At 47.8% G+C, this 16,240-nt stretch overlaps 2 protein-coding genes and 1 long non-coding RNA gene across 15 annotated transcripts in view; 1 reads left to right on the top strand and 2 right to left on the bottom strand.

Moving 5' to 3' along the window:
* EXOG (exo/endonuclease G) overlaps positions 1 to 922 on the bottom strand; it is a 52,281-nt gene extending 51,359 nt beyond the window's left edge. For all 13 annotated transcript variants that reach the window (XM_072941015.1, XM_072941012.1, XM_072941013.1 and 10 more), the window contains exon 1: positions 724 to 922. In XM_072941015.1, the coding sequence (XP_072797116.1) occupies positions 724 to 922 (199 nt within the window). The remainder of the gene's footprint in view (positions 1 to 723) is intronic.
* Positions 923 to 1,117: 195 nt separating this feature from the next.
* LOC140686718 (uncharacterized) lies at positions 1,118 to 16,123 on the top strand. The gene is made up of 3 exons (XR_012060536.1): positions 1,118 to 1,207; positions 10,001 to 10,137; positions 13,730 to 16,123. It is a non-coding gene; the product is annotated as an uncharacterized lncRNA (long non-coding RNA).
* The window catches only part of ACVR2B (activin A receptor type 2B), a 35,597-nt gene continuing 23,864 nt past the window's right edge, over positions 4,508 to 16,240 (bottom strand). Inside the window, exons 9-11 of the mRNA XM_072941011.1 lie at positions 15,583 to 15,721; positions 15,361 to 15,491; positions 4,508 to 13,960 (exon numbers count right to left, since the gene is read on the bottom strand). Coding sequence (XP_072797112.1) covers positions 13,766 to 13,960; positions 15,361 to 15,491; positions 15,583 to 15,721 — 465 coding nt within the window. The 3' untranslated portion in view covers positions 4,508 to 13,765. The remainder of the gene's footprint in view (positions 13,961 to 15,360; positions 15,492 to 15,582; positions 15,722 to 16,240) is intronic.

Genomic DNA, 16,240 nt, shown 5'->3' with positions numbered 1-16,240 from the left:
ATCCACACTCTTCTCCGTGTTCTGGTACTGAACCAGGCATGTGTGCTGCAGCGAGTCTGCGGTAAACTGGTACTGTTTTTCCTAGTGGGAGAAACCAAGCAGCGCTAAACAGAGTCAGTCTCAAAATAATCCTCTCTTAATGCACTTTCCAGGCTTTAACTCACCACAGTAGTTCCCTTGCTAAATCCTACGTATCTGAAGGAGCAAGTGAAATTAGCATTTCGGGGCCAGTAAGAAATGAGCACGAGCTCATTTACTTTGTCAAATATCAGGTACCTCAGGTAACTTGAGGACTTATATATGCTGAAGAGTGGATAACAGGTGTTCTGCACTTGAACGATGGTAAAATGAGGACAGTCAGCTAACCTGCTAAAATCATGTGTTCATTCATTCATCCATGCTTACTGCATGCCAATTACGTTTACCAGGTGACAGGGCTGTGTACACAGTGGAGAAGGGAACTGACACGGTCCGAGCTAACAATCTAGGGGAGGACACAGACGTTAAAAACACACACGGCGTGATTTGGGGGTAGTAAGACCACAGGGGAAGGAAGTCCTGGAAGAAGGCAGGGGGGACGCGACGCAGGGAGAGGAGGCCGAGTCCGAAGACTGGACGGTGGACCGCCAAGGGCCCGGTGAGTGGAGACAGCCGCGCGTCGAGGGTCACTGCTCCTGCCCGAGGCAGGAACCCGGCCCGAGACCTGGGGACCCACACACTCACCGTCCGGCTCCCTCACCGCCAACGCTGCCTCAGCGCCCCGACTCCAGAGGAACTGCGTGACCGTCAGCCCGGCTCCTACTGCCCCCACGACAGCTCCGGCCACGAAGCCATTCAAAAAACGCCGGGAACCTCGGACGCGGGAAGCAAAACTTTTGGCAGCCATCTTGCCCGAGGGCCCAGCCTTCTTGGCACAGCGCATGCGCCTGGCGCCTGAAAGCCAATCACAACCGCGGGACCAGGACACGCATGCGCTACCTGGGGTCGTCAAGCGCTGAGCCTTCCGGGAGACGCCAGAGGCCTGGAGCGCAAGCGCACGCCCTTCCTACCGAGGGCCTCGCGCGCCCCCTGGTGACAAACCTGGAGGCCCAGCATCTCCGCTCCACACCTGGCCTACTTGACCCGGTGATGGGCGAGCATGAGGTGCCTGAAGGCTCAGTATGTGCATACAGTCTGAGAAGAAAACAATTTTAGTCCCCCTTAATAGGTGAGTAAACCACTAGCGCATGCTTACACTCAGGTCCTCAGCGCCGAAATTCAAACTCAGGTTTGATTCCAGAACCTGTGACACATTGGATGTCTTCATAATATGTGGCTTTAAAGTCACAAGGTATACGAATCCTGACTTCTAAAGAGAGCTTTGCTCCGCCTAAGGAGTTTTCTTGACAAGACAGTACTCCACAGTGGCTTAGGACCCTGAATCAGAACGGAGGTTTAGATTCCGCACTCACCTACTTTCCACCCTTCTATTTCATCTTTTTAAAATGGGGATAATGATAGTAGTAATAATTCTTAGGTTATAGGGTTCTTGTGCGGATTAAAGGAGATTAACCATGTAAAGCATTTAGGAAAGAACCTGAGGCATGTCGTTAAGTGCCATTAATATTAGCAATTTTTAGTCAGCTCTGCTTTTATCTTGATAGAATATAAAATCCAGATTGCAGACTGCCTGCTGACAAAGGAAGGATGTTTATTTTATGCACTCCCAATCATAATGGGTCCTCTTTATTTTGCAGCACAATTTCCAGCATTCCGTGTGGACTTGGTTCACTAAGCAGAAAGCCATTTCTAACAACTAACTCAACTGTAGACATTGTTTTGACAGCTTCCTGGCCTCATTCCCCCTCCCCAGGAATACCTGTCACGAAGTCATTTTTTATCATCCCCAGGGCCTCTGACCTAATTGGTTGAGCTAGGTCAACCAGAGTTTAAGGATTTGGGATCTGGACCTTTCTCTGGGTAGCAAAGCTGTGACATATAAAACTGGCATTCTCTAAAGCCTTTTTTCCTGCTAAGGAGACAAAGATCAGATGCACCTCATCTTGCACTCAACACCAGTGGAATACACGCTGAGACAGGTGAAGGCCTGCAATGCTGACCCCAGCTTCTAAGGCTCTTAAAGAAGACACATCCTGCTTTACCCAAGGCTTGGCTGGCCACTTGCCCCAGGAGCCTTCCAGCAAAGCCCCCTTTTTGTTGAATAGTGTCTGTCATTTGCAATCAAGAGTCCTGACAAATAACCAGGCAACACTGCTATCTGCAGGTTTCAAACCTACTTTGGCTTCTTCCAACAGAATTTACTAAATACACACATTCACTTAAGAGGTATTTCTCAAGGCCCTCTGAAGTGCTGTGCATCATGCTAAGCACTAGGAAGAGATAACAATAGGTGACTCTTCCTCATCCACATCCTGCACCTGGAGACAACACTGAACCCCCACACTGGGCCCCAAGAGCCGAGAATCAGAAGGCCACTTGATTCTGGGTAGGGTACCTCCCTCTGAGCCTGTTTACCCATCTTTAAAATGAAGGACCAGTCGTTTTAAAACTGTAATCAGGGGAGCCCTAGTAGGGGTGCTTGAGAATTAAGGGGAAGGGGAGGGCGGGCTGAATGGCCCCTGAGCCCTCTTCCACTTGCTCACTTGGGCAAGCCTGCTTTTATGAACCTGCTTCTGTGTCCTTTTTAACTGGAAGAATTCATTTGCTGAAAGAAAAATGACCAGATGGCCCCTACAGTCCAATTTTATAGCGTTGTTCATCCAACATCTTCATTCCCAAATGTTAGCCTTTTGCCTTCCTCTCCTTCTCATCATTAGGGGCACTCACTAATAAAAGGTGAAGTTTCTAACTCTGAAAGGATAAAATGGACCCCAAACTGGACAACTGGTTCCTAAATAAAGAGCCCCCTTCATCAAAACTTGTCCCAAAGAGTTTCACGCAGGTTGTTTCATCTTCATAATAAACAGTATATAAAAGGCACTGACCTGCACCAGGAGGAGGCTTCAAGGCTGGTGCTTCTCCACTTAGCCAGTATCAGCCACGGGCCAGAAAAATCTTTTACATCACTGCAGAAGCAGTGAGGTGACTCCTAGGGCTTTCCTGTTTTATTAGTGGTAGATTATAATTACTTTATTAGCAGGGATTATAATTACTTTATTAGCAGGGAACCATGTTTTCACCTAGGGAGGTAAGTCAGGAACTCCAAAACAGGAAACTCAGCTTGATGATTCAGATCTGGGGTGGTACCCTACAACTATTTCTTCATAGTTCAGCAAGTGACCCTGGTACCAGCCATGTCTGGAAATGCAGAGCTCCTGTTCTGCAGTGGTCCTCAATATAACTTACTTTCTAGGCTTCTCTCCTCCACTTTACAAAAAATACTGCTCAGGATTGCTGGCAACGTATAGGACGGTGAGGGGGGTTAGGATTCTGTGTGGGGTTCTTGGGGATTTGGAAACTACACCCTTGCCCTGGAAGGAACTTACCCAGAGTCCCAGGACTGTCCATTAAGGAGAAGCCCACAGTGTCTCCAACTAGGTCCTGAGCTTCCACAGGCAGAAACGGGGACCTGCGTTTAGCTTCGGCCCCCCGGGACTTTAGCAGACAAGGTGCTCGACCATTAACAACTTCATGTCTTCCAAGCAGGAACACACAGAGATGTTCAAGTTGGCCCTGTAAGTGGGAGAACACCATTTTACTTCTTTCTAAATCCCATGAAAAGAAATCTCAATCCCCTGCCATGTGATTAAGAGAGACAACAGGGTTTTATTATTATTATCATTTTATTTTCATATACAAAAAGATAAAACTTGAAATAGTTCTAGATTTTTCCTCCTATTCTATTGGGGTGTGGCTGCTTCTTCACACAGGGGGAAAAAACTACATTCACATCGGTTTATTTGAGGACCCAGTGCAGAGTTTAAGCAGCAAAACCCCAACGTAGCAGATCTAATTTCAAACTTGACACTCATTTCTAAAATTACCACAGTAAAAAGGAACAAAGATCCACTGCAAATGAATGAACTATGATACAATGTTCTTTCCAAAATGTCTTCATTTTGCAACTGTAATTACATGGATGTCTGCTTTAGGCCATTTTAGATGTGTGCGGGTATATAATATATATATGTGTGTGTTTTTATATATATATATATATATAAATCAGCACACTTTCCAAATCCAGACAGGGTAACAGCAACAAGCTTAACTCTGTGTATATATATGTATTTTTAAACATGATACTTTAGTATAACTTGTTAATTCAGTAGTACAAGCTATTTCTGTTCTACAAAATTTTTATTTTATAGCTACAAGGGTGAAAAGTGACCTATTACATTTACATCTCACATATCTTGGTATACAGACAGTACTTAATTGAATTTGAGCCAAAAACTATTAGTCTTTAGTTTTAGCACTTGAAGAGCTTCCTCACTTCTACAGTCTTAAATCATATACTAGTCACATTTCCAGAGTTTGCAAATTACTCATCATTGTAAACCACGAGAAAACAGGTGAATCCAAACTTTTAATTACAGTTTTATATACAAGTTAGATAACACAGCTCAATAAGACTTCGCTATCCATCCTAAACCCAACACACACATTCTCCACTAAGTTAGACAAGTCTTAGGGTTTTCTTTCTTTTCCTTACAAATAATATACAAATTTAGAAGTAGCTGGTAAAGCTGATATATATAAGATGGCAAATGACAGGTGACATCTTCTGTTGGTTCCAAAATTGGTCCTGAAAATGTTGTACTCTGCTGTGTTAACTGTGTGTCTGTTACATGCAGAAGCTCTTTTCACAAGAATTGACATCAAACTCAACGTAAGTTAAATTTACAGTACTGTATGAAGTTATTCAGATTCAAGGACAAATGCGGCAAAATAGTAACACGTGAAAAATTCGGCCTTTGATGCTACCATTAAGATCATGTCAAATTCATAAGCAGATTCTTTTGTACAGTTGAAAAATGGCATGTGGATTTGTGGCGTGGAACTGAGACCTAGAAGTATGTTTCTCATCTGCGGTAACCCTCACCCCCAATTCTCAAGTACTACTCAACTTTCTCTGCATTTTTACAGAATTCTAGTTTCAAAAAGGTGGGGGGGTGGAGGGAAAAGACGCCGCCATTTTAACAATTCCTCCCCTCACCGGGAGGTCCGCATACTCTAGATGAGATCTCCAGATAATCTGTATGGCCGCTGGCTCCCAGACAGCCTTTGACAATGACTTGGACACTTTCCAAATCAAAATCCAGCTGACGCCTACTCTTTCCTACTCTCATCTCTGTCATCACTGGTCAAATTTGGACGAGCGCGTTTTTCCCTCACGGAGAAATTATTTGGCTAAACGTACACTTAACTTGTGGCAGTGCTCTGAGGAAATCTCAGTTGGACTAAAGCACTTGAACGGACTGAGGTCAACAGCCCGCTGAACAACACAGAGACCGAACACGTCGGGGGCTGAGTGGGGACCCAAGGAGACACACTGACCCTGGGCCCCACGGTCCGTAGGACAGCCCAGGCGGGCAGCCCACGCTCATGGGACTGAGTTACCACTTCAACCTTGGTCTGCCATCTGTGCCCCAGAGACGAAACTTCTGATGTGGCAACTGCTGGTTAAACTTTCTGAACTGGTAAAAAAGGCTCTTTAAAAAATATATATATATATTTATTTAAAATACATCAAAATGACAAATAACCATATCCCGCAAGGCCTGATTTCACAGCAACATATGCTACAGACATCTTCCCAAAATGCACTGTGGTGGATGGGGCGGGGGGAGTTTCAAGCCTGCCATTTAAGGGAATGTTCTACATTTGAGCTTTAGCGACTGGAAATATGTTACAAAGAGCTCATTTTCGGAACTCAATTGTGGACAAGACCAGCCAGTTGAATCACTTTGCCTATTCAGACACGAGAATACTGAAAATTCAAAGAGGACCACGGGAAGCACCGTTCAGATGACACTCTAGACCCATCCCACCACAAGGCTGTGAAGAGCTTGCCAGAAGCCCCCTTTGCAATCCTTGGGAAGAGTTTTACTTGAAAACAAATAAGTACCCATACTCAGCAGGGTTCCTGTGTGTGTATATCACAAGCCTGCAGTTTTGAGAGGACCCAGATGGTGACACTGTTCAACACGAGGTCTGAGGTAACTGGTTCTTAAAACACCTGGAGCACAGAACTGCATCCAGAAAATACAGCTGGGAAAAAGGAAAAAGGTGGGGGTTCAGGCTAGAAAAGACAAGTAGAAAAAAGCTTACAGCAGTTGCTTTTGGGGGGAGGCAGGTGACAAAAAACAAAGGCACAACAGAATTACATTCCAAGACACGTGGCTGGAGAGCAGAGAAACGTTCTTTTATGGGGACGGGAAAGGACCGATGTTTGGTTCCCGGAGTACTCCTGGATCTGCCAAAACCGAATTCATTCAAGTATAAAAGGGGTAGTGAAAAACTTTACTCTCGATCAGACCGGGTAAAAAGCACAGCTGGTTTCACAGGACACGTGAAGGTCTCTCCTGACATCACTGTCCCAACCAGTGCACCTCTGAACGCAGCAGCTGAAGCCAGCAGGCAGGGTCTGGGGACAGGGCTTCAGCAATTACGGGTACAGAGAATCTGCTTCACGATTCACTTCCTGTACATCCCCAGCAAGGAAGTTCACCTGAAAAACCAACTACTCTTCACCCAAAATTAAAAGGCTAACATGAAGACCTCCTTCCACACAAGGGCAGTGACGACCTTTGTGGGAAGAGCAGGAACCCTGCAGACCCTGGAAAGATGTCCTGCTGGGACAAGGTTCGAGCTTCCTCAACAGGCTCCTGGGTTACTCGCTAGACTAAAGCAGTGGGTCAAGCCAGCCCCTCACCTCCAAACAGCCCTGACACAGAAGACAAGATGGACCTGGCCACTCTCTGCTGAATGTGACCGCTACGTCCACACACCACCCTCCCCAGTTTCCAAGAATTACTCGACCGGAAATTCTGTCCTGAAACCTGGACAATTTGGTCCTAGATAACCCCGTTCGGTAGATTTCTCAAATCACCAAATTCCCATTTCAAATGTCTGAAGCCTGAATCTTATTCTAGTCCCAACCATCTGCACCCCATTCAACTTCTGTTCCCCAAAACACCTCATACTACTACATCCGTGATGGTAACTTTAATGATTAACCTCAGAACCCTTTGTTCACAAGGAATCTCAGGATGAAGCACGAAAGTAAAACACACTGCAGGCTCCTCTTGCCTCTCCCCAGCCCCCTCCTCCTGGTCTGAAAGGAACAGGGCCAAGCACCCCCCTCCTGTGCAGACTGTCCTACGCAGACAGCCACAAGTAGTTTTGGCCAAACAAGACCCCTGGATGGACTGTCATCACCAGTGTATCAATGGGAACCCAAGAGCACCAAGTAAAAGCTCCACACCACTCACACTCCAGTGTACGTTTATCTTGAAAGGTAAAGCTCATTACTCTGATTACAAAGTCATCCTTATTCAAACTCACTAGACTTTATAAAAATAATCTGTGGTATAAAACAATCTCCACACTGTGCAGAAAAATCTGTCAGGTGATATAACTAAATATATATGTAGTGCTATAGATTTTTCAAAGTAAAATTTCAAGTGTCATAACTCTATTATATAACCTATTCTTTTATTTACAAAGCTACCTAACAACATTTCAACGCAAACGTGATTGGGAGAATCGGGAAGAGTCCACGCCAACCTACAGAAATTCCCAAGACTCAGGACAGAACTCCACCATTTGTGGGGGGGGCACCCATCCTCACCTGCCTGGAAAGCATTAGCTAATGGGTCGTATTTTTCGTAACTGTGAGCCTAAAAATGTAAACTCTGCAAATGAATGTAACACTTTTCCGCAGACGGACAGAAGAGCCCACGTTTGTAGAATCCATCGCACACACACACCTGTGTCCACATGTGTGTTTCTTTAGTGTCTTGTAGGTGGCTCGCAGTAGTTCTCAGAACTGCCTGGGCCCTAGACAATCCAAAGACATTCCTGGAGAAAAAAGGGCAGCACAGGGCCCATCTCCACATGCTGGCGTTTAGGGAATACGCGTTTTAATTCATGAGGGGAAAAGTTGTGTTATCGTTACGAGCTGCCATAGGAGCAAATAAAACATCGCTGGGTTTGGCACTACAGGGATGCACGGAATACCACTATCAGGGAGTCCTGCTTTAGTCACACCTGGAAGAGACCGTCACGAAAATGTAAAAGCTTGGTAAAAATCTAAATAGTGGGGTAAATCCTTTAAGTTTAAAATCTTGTCCAAACCAAAGTTTACAATGGACCCAAAATGAGTATAAAATAAGAATATTCAAAATATCCCACTAGATAATTTGGACTTTTACTTGATAGTTTACAGGTCTCCTGGACCCACTACTGTCATCCCTCTGTATTGGGACCTGAGTAGGGGGGTGGAGGATGGGACCCGAAATCCAAGATGTTCAAGCCTCTTATGTAAAATGGTGTACGCAGTATTTGCATATAACCTCTGCAGACCCTCCCATATGCTTTATGTCATCCTCACGTTACTTATAATACCTACTACAATATAAATGCTATGTAAGTAGTTGTAAATACTACATCAATAGTTGCCAGTGGGTGGCAAATTCAAGTTTTTATTTTTAGAACTTACTACAATTTTTTTTCCCCTAATATTTTTGACCCAAGGTCAGTTGAACCTGCAAATGAGGAATACGTAGATACGGAGGGGCCAACTCCAACTGTTTTTAAAAATTGGCCAAGTCAAATGAATTAATTTCCAAGGGGAAGAGTGTGTTTTAAACTTCTATTTCTTTTTGCTACAAAACTAAATCATCATCTTAAAAAACATCCTCAAGCCTCCTAAAGGTTTGGGACACATTCATAAGTAGACTGCTGGTTACAAATTAACTACTGGGAATCTTACTTAAAAACTATGCCTATAACCCTGAATTCATTAAACATTTACAAATCTAGACTGAGAAGATAAAACAGTTCATCAACTGAATTACTGGGCCTATTTCTTTACCTAAAACATTCCTCTTGACTGAGACATAAACCCATCATTACTAGGCTGAACACTTCAGCTGCTGAGTATTTTATTAGTTCAGCTTTTGTAGACAGCCACAGACCTAGGAGAATTCAAGTCACCCGCACGAGGAGAGAAAGCCATCTTGCCCTCTTTCCTTTCCAGCTGCTTGCCCTGGACAGGGGACAGAGTCAATTCACTGTGCTGCTTGTGGTCTGGGGCCCCAGAACTGTGAACCAGGCCTGGCTGTCTCTCTAAAGATTCAGGACCCAACCAGCTATTAAAATAGCTGGGACTCACAATCAAACTGAGTTTACTCCTGGAAAATGCTTTCCAGTTTAGATATTCTTCTAGCGAGCCAAGTTCTCCAGAATAATGCCTGGCTGTTCAACTCCTAGTACCAATCCTAAAAACTTACATACGTATGCTTACTACATATTTAAAAAAACATCGAATATTTGTATTACCAATAGGTGCTGGGAACTTTACACTGCATTCTTAAAAAGGCAAAATTCCCTTTGCAAGAGGGCCACCCAGTCCTCCCACCCAAGATGGAAAAGCCGCCTGCCTGCCCTCTAGGCTCAGAGCACAGGGACCAAGTGACAGGCTTCTGAGCCACACACAGCACGTGGCAGACACTCAATACACAGCTAGGCTCGCCACTAAAAAAACACCACACCCCCAGCACCAGATGTCGAGTGGCAGGGTAGCAGGGAGCAAGGAGGTGGCCAGCTGGAGAGAAAGGTGGCAGAGCAGAACTGTGGGACCACCTGCTTAGCTTCCTGAAGCACGACAAGCCAGGACAGAGGGCTGGCGTGGCCCCCGGGGCGGGGCAGGGCAGGGGGAGAGCCATCTCAGTGGCCTGGAAATGACAGACCTTTCCCTCTGGCTGAGAACCTGTGAGTGTGGGGCTCAAGCATCTGAGGATGTTCAAGGCTGGACAAGGTCTTTTTTGTTCTGTAGACATGCCCCCAAGTCTGGACACGGTGAATTCTCAGTCAGAAGCAGCTGGCACAGACGGGGAAGCCTCCCCAGCAGGATCGATCCCTCCATGTACCTACTGAGAGCCAACAGGACAGGAAGGCCATGCTGGACACCAGGTACGTCTCACCATGTCTCTGCACAGCTCGCTCTCCCTTCCTCCTGAGAACCATCCATGCTTAGCCCCAAGTAACTCACTCAAAGAAGGACTCCTGGTGGGGACCAATGGCCCCAGGAGGAAACCAGGCTTATGCTAGGCCCAGGATGCTCTAATGACTATGTCCATGGCCCTCCCTGGCCATCTATCATTAAGAGTCCTCTGCAGGCCCATGTGACACAGTGGACTCTGTCCCCATATGTTTCCTCCTTCCCTTGCTCACTCTTGGATCTCCCTGGCTAGGGACATCTTCCCGCAGTGATCATGGGTGTCTTCAACCAGAACACATTCTCCCCCTAAAGTCCGTCCCACAGCCAGGAGCCTGCCCGCACGACAGCACACTAGGAAGGAAGGGGCAGGGATCCTGGGCCACTTCTGTCCCTTGATTTGGCCACCCTCCCACCCTGGATGAGGCAGGGAAAACCATGCCAGACTCCATTCCCACCAGTCTTCCACAGAGCTTGGAGGGAAAAAGAAAAAAGTAACTGTGACCTGAGCTCCCCAGAAGTGGAGGCCGCATGAAATCTTTGTGAAGAGCACAGGGAGAGGCCCTACAACCCAATGAACATAAACCAGAGCGCTAGACGGTCCACTCCCCAGAGAATACACGACAGCAAATCATACAACACTTTCTCAGAGGCAAAAGACCCATCCAGACCCCCACGACATGCCCTGGAAAGAGATGCCACCTTCTCCTGGTCATGAGCAGAGTCAGGGATGCTCAGCACAGCATGCGGGGGAAGGGCAGCCAGAAGCCCACAGAACTGGCACTCCTGCACCCTCCGCTCTGCCCGGCCACACCACTCAGGGGCCATCCTGGCGCCAATGCCCCAAAGGACGCGACAGTGGCTGAGCACAGGGTCAGCACAGGGGGAGCCCCCGGGACAAAAGGCCCGCAGGTCCCACCGCAGGGCCTCGGCACAGCCCACCCCAGCCAGGCCAGCACCTGTTCTCACAAGAGCCAAGCCAGCACACAGAACAAACCCTGCTCAGAGGAGATCTAAAACCAGACAAGGAGGCTCGGGCTCCGCGTTGCACACCCAGGGGGAGGTTCCGGGATCTGAACATTCCTGTAGTGAACTAGCTACATTTGTTAGTGGTTTATTTGTTTCTTCTGAGGGTTGAAAAGTAGAGATGCCCCACCCTGCCTGAGGAGAAAGCTGGAGAAATCAGATACGGCACTTTTCAATAAATATTTTAAAGCTTTGGAAAGAAATAAGTGGAAAAGAAAAGCAACTGCTGTAAGGCCTGTTTTGCTGTTAAAAATTATCCCAGGGGAAGAAAAATACCACAGCACAAAATAGCTTTAAAAAAAAAGAAAAAGACAAAGAAAAAGTCAAATAACTTACCATAAAAACAAAAACAAAAACAAAAACCTGTTCCTGTAGCCACCCTGGCCGGCTCACATCTTGACCCATGAAGCAAAGACTGAGCTGTGGGGGAGAAGCAGACTCGCCTCGCACAGCACCCGGAGCGCAAACCCGTGGAGAGGAGGACACGGCCCCGCCGCCCAGACACGCCGCCCTCGCCGGGCAGTGGGGGCCGCAGAGCCCCGTGGACCAAGTCCAACATCGCTGCTGCTCATCTGCTTAAAGAAGTCCATCTCAAGTACAACTACCTCTTGTGGGTCTAGGGGCCACAGTTACAGCAACTTAAAGTGGGGTCACCTGTCATTCCCAACAATGACCAATCACGTCGAGGGAAACAGCAGAACCTCCAGGAACTCGAGAGGAGGCGGCCCCTCTCCCGCTCGCTCTCACCCAAGTCAGCCGCTGCCCGTCAACTACCAACTCACCTACCCTCAAGGTTAAGAGATCCAGTTCTCAAATGAAATGGTCAAAAGAAACCGGAAGGAAAAGCCTTCACAAAGAAGAGTGATGAATGCCCAGACTCGGCCCAGACAGCCAACCCAGAGCTGATGACAATTATTTACAAGCGGGCGTTATCAAAGCAACACGGTAGCACTCCCTAGAAGACTCAAAAGGTTTTCTTCTTTTTCTCTATTTCTTTTAAGCTTTCTTGTCATAAAAGCCAACTTACATTAAAATATACGTACTACAAGACAACACAACTAATAAAATATATAATAAAACTTACACAAGTAGAAAATTCTGAGGTATTTCTGGTTTGAGGTGGTCTGTGGTCGTGAAGTTTTAATTCTTTTACTTTTCAAAATTTAAACCTCGGAAGCCACATAGCAAAGCGTGTGTGTGTGTGTGTCTGTGTGTGTGTGTCTGTGTGTGTGTGCGTGGATGTGAATGTGTGTGTTGTTTTTTAAAAAAATTCGCATGTTTCATAAATTAAAAAATTTCAAATGTTGAAACAGCAGCATTAGGAACATTCATTGACTAGAGCAAGGTCACGGCATAACAGAGAAACGGGTTTTAGAATATGCACCTCTTTAAGGGGTCTGGAGAAAGCTGTGTCACCTACAAGCCACATGAAGGGATAGTACTGCCACCACACAGGGCAGAGACAGCGCTGCGGGACGCTGGGGGTCTCTAGACAGGCAGGCCTTGGCAGGCGCCACCCAGGAAACCCTCGCAGTCCCCGCCGTGGAGGGCGCCCCGCCGTGGGGATTTCCCTGAACTGCTCCAGGAGGAAGCAATGCATGTATTTCAACTTCTCCTCCATTAAAGATACTTACAGTATCATGTCTTAAAATAAACATACTCAGTAAAACCATGATGACTCCCACCCTTACCTAGCCTTAAAATCAGGGCAGAAGAAATGTTCTGTCCTGTACCCAAGCCCAAGTTAGTGGGAAAAACTGTTCAGGGCCAACAGATGGATCAGAGCCACACCTGATTACAGACTTTCTCCAAACCCCGCTCTTGCTCGGCCTCCACGCCAGCCTTCCGCTCGATTCCTGGTTACCTGAGAAGTAGTCTCACAGCAAAGGATGTTGCTCCAAACGTGCCCGAGTCCAGTGTAGCTCTGCTCCAAACCCCACCCCCAGTTCTGTCCTCCCCTTCCAACTCCAGTCCAAACCATCCTCGTCCTAGTTTCTCCTCCATCAGGACAACACCCGTTACTCCGTGAAAGACTCATCTGCTGTTTCTTAAACTGTCTAAAAAGGGAGAAAAACACAGTAAGAGGGAGGGAGCGGGAAGGGGGGCAAGGGCAAAGGGCAAGTCCTCTTTTGAGGAAGATGTGTTCTTATGTAACAGTCTTCAAAGGTTCCTCTAGGTAGAGTTTGCAGCATTAAGTTTCCTAAGACAGGAGATGGGTTTGTGTCACAGATTCTGAGAACACAAACAGAGAGAAAACGGGAGGGGCGGGAGGTGGCCGAGGCTTCTCAGCGCGGCGCTGGTTCTGCATTCACAGCTCAGCACCTCAACGCCTGCTGACGAGTCCGCTGTTTGCGATACAGTAGAGCAATGTGCTGGTAAAAACTGATCCAATCCAAAAAATAATATTAATAATAATAATTATAATAATTATAATAATAATAATAAGTCAAGGTAAAATAGCAGCTGCATTTTATGTGTTTGTTGGTATTATGGGATTTCCAAAACAAAACACGACTTTTTTTTTTTTCTTTTCCTCTTCAGATCCACTGAGTCTGGAGATCCACTCATGTCCTAGGCTTAGATGCTCGACTCTTTAGGGGGCAGGTCCACGTTGGTGACGGAGGTCACCAGGGAGACAAGACAGTCCGAGGTAGTGCCGTTGACCGACCTCCGGATCAGGGACACCCGCTCCTCCACGCAGCCCGCGGACAGGCGAGCCTCTGCGTCGTGGTCCCAGCACTCCTCGATGGTTACGCAGAGCTGGGCCAGGCCCTGCACAATGATGGGAGAGGGGAAACAGACACCCTTGCTAGTGGCTCTCAGTGAGGACAAGCACAGAGGACAGCAAGCCTGACGACTTCCTGAGGACTAGGCAGAGCCCAAGGGTCCATCACGGGGGCCTGCAGCAAACTCCCCTCCTGGCTGTCACTATCCTGAGACCACCGGCCTCCTCCACAGCCCAAAAGAAGAGCCAATGGACGTCAACATGGGAAGTGAGGGGACCTCGGGGCCCTCCCAGGGCAGACACGGCTGACTGCCTGGGAGCAGGGATATTCAAACAAAATCTTATGAGAAGCCCAAATCACATAAGGGCCCAAAGTGCAGCCATAGTGGGGACAGAGGAGGGCTCATCCCACCCTATTCCCCACCACCACAGACACCTCTCTGAAGTCCAGGGAACGAGGCATGACACCCTGGGCTGGAACCAAGTGTGCACAGCTGGAAAGGCAGAAAGATAGATAAAATGCCCACGTCCTCTCTGGCCTGCTCACCAGCCCACACTGAGGCTTCTCTAGACCTCAGGCTCTTCATCAGGGAACGGGACTGGCAACCCCAGTATCTCTGCCCTGGTAGTCTCAGAAAGTCTGAGGCAGAAGGTAAGATCCTGGCCCAGTTTCCCTCCCCCCGTACCTAATTTTTCCATTTGCAGTCCTGGGTCCCAGGGAGCAGCATGGCAGCTGAACTTGGCCTCAACAGCTCAACTCCTGACCATGTGCTAAGAGTGCCAGCCCCGAGGGGTCCCAAGGATGTCTTTTTTCTGAATTAACCCCAGAGTGGCAGGGGAAGGACTCAATGGAGCAGAAGGCAAATGTCCTTCCAAGATAGGTAACAGTTTACATAGTTGGGGTCTTCTGTGCAGTATTCTCAGACTGGAGGGGCCCAGATGCCACATGGCTCAGCCTAGGCCCAGAAAATGACGAAGACAGAGAACAGAGATTACTTCATAAGAGTAATGCATAATAAGCATTTACGTGCTAGGTGTCTTGTCTAACGACTTACAGCAACTCCTTAAATCTATTACTACCCTGAGGAGACAAAGACCCAGAGAAATAAAGTAATTTGCCAGAGGCCACCCAGCTAGTGATTGGCAGATCCAGGATCCCACCCACACGTGTCAGGTCCAGGGCCAGTGGGCTCCACAGCACCAGTGACCTACGGGGGCACTCTGGGCCCTGACAGGCTATCATGTCCATCACTCTCTGGGGCCAAACCCAGAGCTGCCTCCCTGCAGAGCATCAACCTCCCCAGATACCCCAGTGAAGAGAGACAGTGCGCTAAGTGACCTCTGACCAGGCAGGGGAGGAGGGGACTGTCCTGCTGCCTGAGGCACCCTCTCTCTCTGTCCCTGTCATACATTGAGGGGCTGCCCTCTCTGCCCCCCAGCCCCTCACCGGGTGTTTCAGCCAGTGATCCTTGATGGCTGGCCGCATCTTCTTGTGCACAACCACCTCCTGCAGCTCCTCCAGTGATGGGTGCTGGCCGATCTCTTCCTCAAAAGGCAGCATGTACTCGTCCACAGGTCCTGGGGGTGAGAGAGCCTGGCTGGGTCACCCTGAGGCCCCACCACTCCCCATCTCACACCCAGGATGCTCGGGGCTCCTGTCCAGACTCACCATCCGCAGCCTTGCAACGGGACACGAGCTCCCACAGCACCAGCCCCATGGCATACATGTCAATGCGCAGAAAGGCGTCTCTCTGGAAGTTGATGGCTCCCTCAAGCACCTCAGGAGCCATGTACCGCCGCGTGCCCACCTGCATGAGGACAGGGAGGGTCTGCAATCACCGACCAAGCACAGATGTACTCACAGCTTGACAAAGGAGCCAGATCGCATGTGCATGGACAGGGCCATGAATCGTGATGGCCATCTCTGATTCGCCACATTCACGTGGAAACCACAGGGTCACGATGTAAATTACATCTCAGTGATAATTTTAAGGTATCATTTGAGACAGCAGTAATCCAGCATGGAACTGCTCCCTCTTAAGTCCATCGACACCGTAAGGGGCTACACAGATGATGTGCATTTTACAGAGGGGGAGGAATACTTAAAACTATTAACGGCAGTTGTTTTAGGATGATTGGCTTAGGCTTAACTTTGCGTTACTTTTTCTAGGTTTTTGGTTTGGATTTTTAGTATACTCGTATTTATCTTATTTTTATCTTGCTTGATCATTACAACTAGAAGAAGAGAGAGATTCCCAGTGGGGAACCTGTTTCTCGCTGACCAGCCAGGGAAGCCCTGCTACCCTGCGGGCCTTGCTTGCCCCACT

This window comes from Vicugna pacos, chromosome 17 (assembly GCF_048564905.1).
Source record: "Vicugna pacos chromosome 17, VicPac4, whole genome shotgun sequence".
Classification (NCBI taxonomy): domain Eukaryota; kingdom Metazoa; phylum Chordata; class Mammalia; order Artiodactyla; family Camelidae; genus Vicugna; species Vicugna pacos.
This window is presented reverse-complemented; position numbering and strand designations above follow the sequence as displayed.